This window comes from Nothobranchius furzeri, chromosome 1 (genome assembly GCF_043380555.1).
Source record: "Nothobranchius furzeri strain GRZ-AD chromosome 1, NfurGRZ-RIMD1, whole genome shotgun sequence".
Lineage (NCBI taxonomy): Eukaryota > Metazoa > Chordata > Actinopteri > Cyprinodontiformes > Nothobranchiidae > Nothobranchius > Nothobranchius furzeri.
Window position 1 is genome coordinate 86,282,281 of NC_091741.1, and position 3,282 is coordinate 86,285,562.

The 3,282-nt window shown below is 49.1% G+C and overlaps 1 protein-coding gene and 1 long non-coding RNA gene across 2 annotated transcripts; both read right to left on the minus strand.

The window, feature by feature from the left end:
- Positions 1-302: 302 nt before the first annotated feature.
- Positions 303-2,129, minus strand: LOC129162883 (uncharacterized). Its single transcript, XM_070555204.1, has 5 exons — positions 1,617-2,129; positions 1,413-1,504; positions 1,022-1,332; positions 715-927; positions 303-632 (listed from the first exon to the last, which is right to left on the minus strand). The coding sequence occupies exons 2-5, from the start codon at positions 1,448-1,450 to the stop codon at positions 568-570; spliced, it is 627 nt and encodes a 208-aa protein (XP_070411305.1). The 5' UTR covers positions 1,451-1,504; positions 1,617-2,129; the 3' UTR covers positions 303-567.
- Positions 2,130-2,527: 398 nt separating this feature from the next.
- On the minus strand, positions 2,528-3,181 carry LOC139061552 (uncharacterized). The gene is made up of 4 exons (XR_011521673.1): positions 3,095-3,181; positions 2,900-3,004; positions 2,711-2,815; positions 2,528-2,635 (listed from the first exon to the last, which is right to left on the minus strand). It is a non-coding gene; the product is annotated as an uncharacterized lncRNA (long non-coding RNA).
- Positions 3,182-3,282: the final 101 nt, after the last annotated feature.

Consider the following 3,282-nt stretch of genomic DNA (forward strand, 5'->3'; position numbering starts at 1 on the left):
AGTGTTAAAAATAAATGTTTTTGCTCAATTACTGGAATTTCTTTGGTTAAGACAAAAGTGAGGAATAATCATTTACAAGTTATTTGTACAACAGGCCCATTTTAAATCCCAACAGTTTCTTAGCAGACAATAGAAATGTGTTCTTTACCAACTTTACTTGGTTTAAAAATCTTACTAAAATAGTGCCGTATTGCAAAACCCAATCAAACTTATGTAAACATTAGCTTTTTAGATATTTTTTACAGATATATATTTGTGTGCAACAAAAACCAAACTTAAATAATTTGTCATTCTTTATTAAAAAACAACAAAATACAGTTATACAGAAGTGTGGGAAAATGATAATGTGCAAGTATTGCTCTTTAAATGTAATCCTATTTATCTTTAAAAAGAAAAACTCTAAAAATGTCCTGTACAGCATCATGACAGAAGAATGGTGGTCTGTCTGTCAGAATGTGCTGAACAGATTTGCTCTTTGAAGAGGAGTGTCATGTTTGGAGGAAGGTACTTAACCCAAGACATGCAGAATACAACACTGACCAAAAACTGATGGAAAAAATGATTTATTTATAAGGAGGAACTTAAGGTGCACAGATAAGTCTGTGGTTGGAACTGCAACAACAGCTCAGCGTCTGGAGGAGGGAGAACACAGGTGAGCTTAGGTTCTGGTTTCAAAATCCATTGTAGGCAGGCAGAGGTGTTCAGCAGACTTACTGTGGTGGGTGTATGGGTTGGCTGGAGGAGGGAGAGGTAGAGAGCCAGGGGAAGCGCAGGAGAGGGAGCAGAGGTGGAGAGAAGCGGGGCGTCCTGGTGGATGGGGCACTGGGTGAGATGAGAGGTGGGTTATGGAGGGTGGTGATAAGGTCCGTGTGTTGAATATCCAAATCCTGGAGTAGAGGTCAGTATCCAATGAGGTCGACAGGAATCCTGAAGAATGGTAAATCCAATATAAGAGCAAAAACACTACGAAATAACATTTATCCTAGGAACACTAGAGGTAACACGAGTGGCTGGTTACTACCAAAACTGAGGCAATCTTCTGGCGTCAAATTGTGTCCTCCATCCACCTTAAATAGGAAAGCACCCCGCTGATTGCTGACCAGGAACGGCTGGGGTGGAGTCACCAGAACCATGAAGAACGTGTCTCCAGAGACAACCCGGGTCCTGGTACCTATCAGGAAGCGGACCTTATCACCCAGAGCTGCCAGGTCACGCTCAAAGCCTTCATGTTCACGCTGCAGAGCCTGAACGCTGGCCAGGTGGTGGCCGTAGTTGTCTGTGTTCAGGGCCTGGTTCTTCTCCTCGATCCACTCTTTGGTCTCATCAGCGTCTCTGAGAAGACATCAGAACTCCGTCTGAGTGTGGGTCCAAACTCTACTGACCCGTAAGCGGCGCATAAGTGTGCGGGGTACATGTGGAAGCGCTGCACCTCATGGACGCTGCCCAGCATGTTGCTCCAGTCTTCAGCCAGCTGTTGCAGCGAGCGCCAGCGGTTGTTCAGCTCCTGGAGAGAAACCAAACCCAGTGAGATGAAGGTGGACGCCAGCAGGCTGGACGCCGGACGAGGAAACCTGGAGACGGATCGCTCAGACAGGAAGGGAAGAGCTTCCTCTTACCTTGATGGAATTAAAATTAGCCGTCGTCTGAACGCCCAACCGTACGGTCTGAGGTCAAAGGTCACAGGAAACACACACCAGTCAGCAGTCATACAGATGCATAAAGATAACTGTAGCCATGGCAACCAGCTGACACGTCCCCACTTTCACCAGCACCTGGTGCCTGCCGGGTCACCTGAATTCCTGTGTGATGTCAGCACGGTCGGCCGTGACTGCGGCCATCAGAGGTGACCTCTGATCAGCTGAATGAACTCACCTTCTAGGGTGACGCCGTCTTGCCCCGGGTTTCCACGGGAGCCGTCAGCAGCACGTTACTGCAGCAGCACGTCTTGCTCGCGTAAGCTGCTGCTTGGCCCTTCCCACGAGACGCGAAGCAGCAGGGGAGCAGCTGTCACCGACCGAGCACGAAGTCACACGAGTGACTTCGTCAGTTAACACAACAACAAGCAGGAGAAAACTACAACATGGTTTGTTTTATGTTCTGTCCGTTTTATAATCGCCAATACGGACCTGAAAAACAAAGGGGACCGCTAGCTAGGTGATAACTTCTCACGGGGCCGCAGTTAGTAACCTTTTTTTAAAGTAAAGCAACCGGAAGGCAGTACGTTCTTTATTCTGAAAATCTCGGTAGCTTCTGTCAATTTCCGCATCCGATTTCCTGTTTTTCCTTCCCCAAAAATGTCGAACTTGACCCGTTTCAGAGGCGTCGCACGTAGAAAATAGAACCGGCGCGTAAAGGCCGCGACATGCTGCTCCTGAGACGCGGCCGACTCGCGCTGCTGACGGTTGCTGACGGCTCCAGTGGAAAAGGTTCTGTTGACCACAGCAGTTCCTATCAGCAGCTATGACGTGCTGCTGCAGTAACGTGCTGCTGACGACTCCTGTGGAAAGCCGGGATTAGAGTCGGCTTCATCCTGTAAACAAACAAATGAGTGGTAACAAAAACACCACGTCTGGTTCTGGTGGAGGCGGAGGACAACACGCACCTTTCCAGGAGCAGATCCCAGATGTTCTTGTTGCTACAAACAGAAACGAGCAGAGTTAACAAACCAGGAAGTGAGAGGGACCGGCTGCTGCAGACAGGTGACGCTCACCTGAGCCTGAACCATAGGAGCCTCCTCAGCCATCAGACCTTCTGACTCCAGTTCAGATGCCACCTTGTTGATGTCCCTCAGGCGGGACTCGTTGGCCTTCAGGTCCTGCAGGACAAAAGCACCTGCTGATTATCACCTGAGCTGATCTGACAGCTGCTGCTGGAAGACGGAGAGGAGGAAAAGTCCGACCTTCTGGAAGTCGTCAAACTTCTTCTGCAAGACCTCGACCTGCTCCAGGTCCGACCCGTCTCTCCATCCTCATTCAGCTAAAGACGCGAGTTCAAGTAAAACAACCTAAAGTCACACAAACACAAAGCAGGTGTGGAGATGTTTGCTTGTCCCAACGTCCATGAAGCTCCCACAGTTTAGTCTTCACTTCCTCACCAGCGAAGTGACCTGGACCCAAACAAAGTGAGCCAGAACCTGCAGACACCTCAGAAACATGTCAGGACCAGACCTGCTCTACCTTCCTCCACTATGGTCTCTCCTTTCTGGGTGACAGCCTTGATGCGAGGTTCATGACCTGTGATCTCAGCCTGCAGAGCCTGGTGCTTCTTCAGCAGGTTCTGGAC

Bases quoted from the DNA above. Each gene is read 5' to 3' on its own strand.
- LOC129162883 (XM_070555204.1), bottom strand. From the start codon at position 1,450: ATGCTGGGCAGCGTCCATGAGGTGCAGCGCTTCCACAT. The intron at 1,333-1,412 runs GTACCCCGCACA...ATGTCTTCTCAG, and splicing joins GAGGTGCAGCGCTTCCACAT to AGACGCTGATGAGACCAAAG. The intron at 928-1,021 runs GTAGTAACCAGC...ACCATTCTTCAG, and splicing joins AGAAGATTGCCTCAGTTTTG to GATTCCTGTCGACCTCATTG.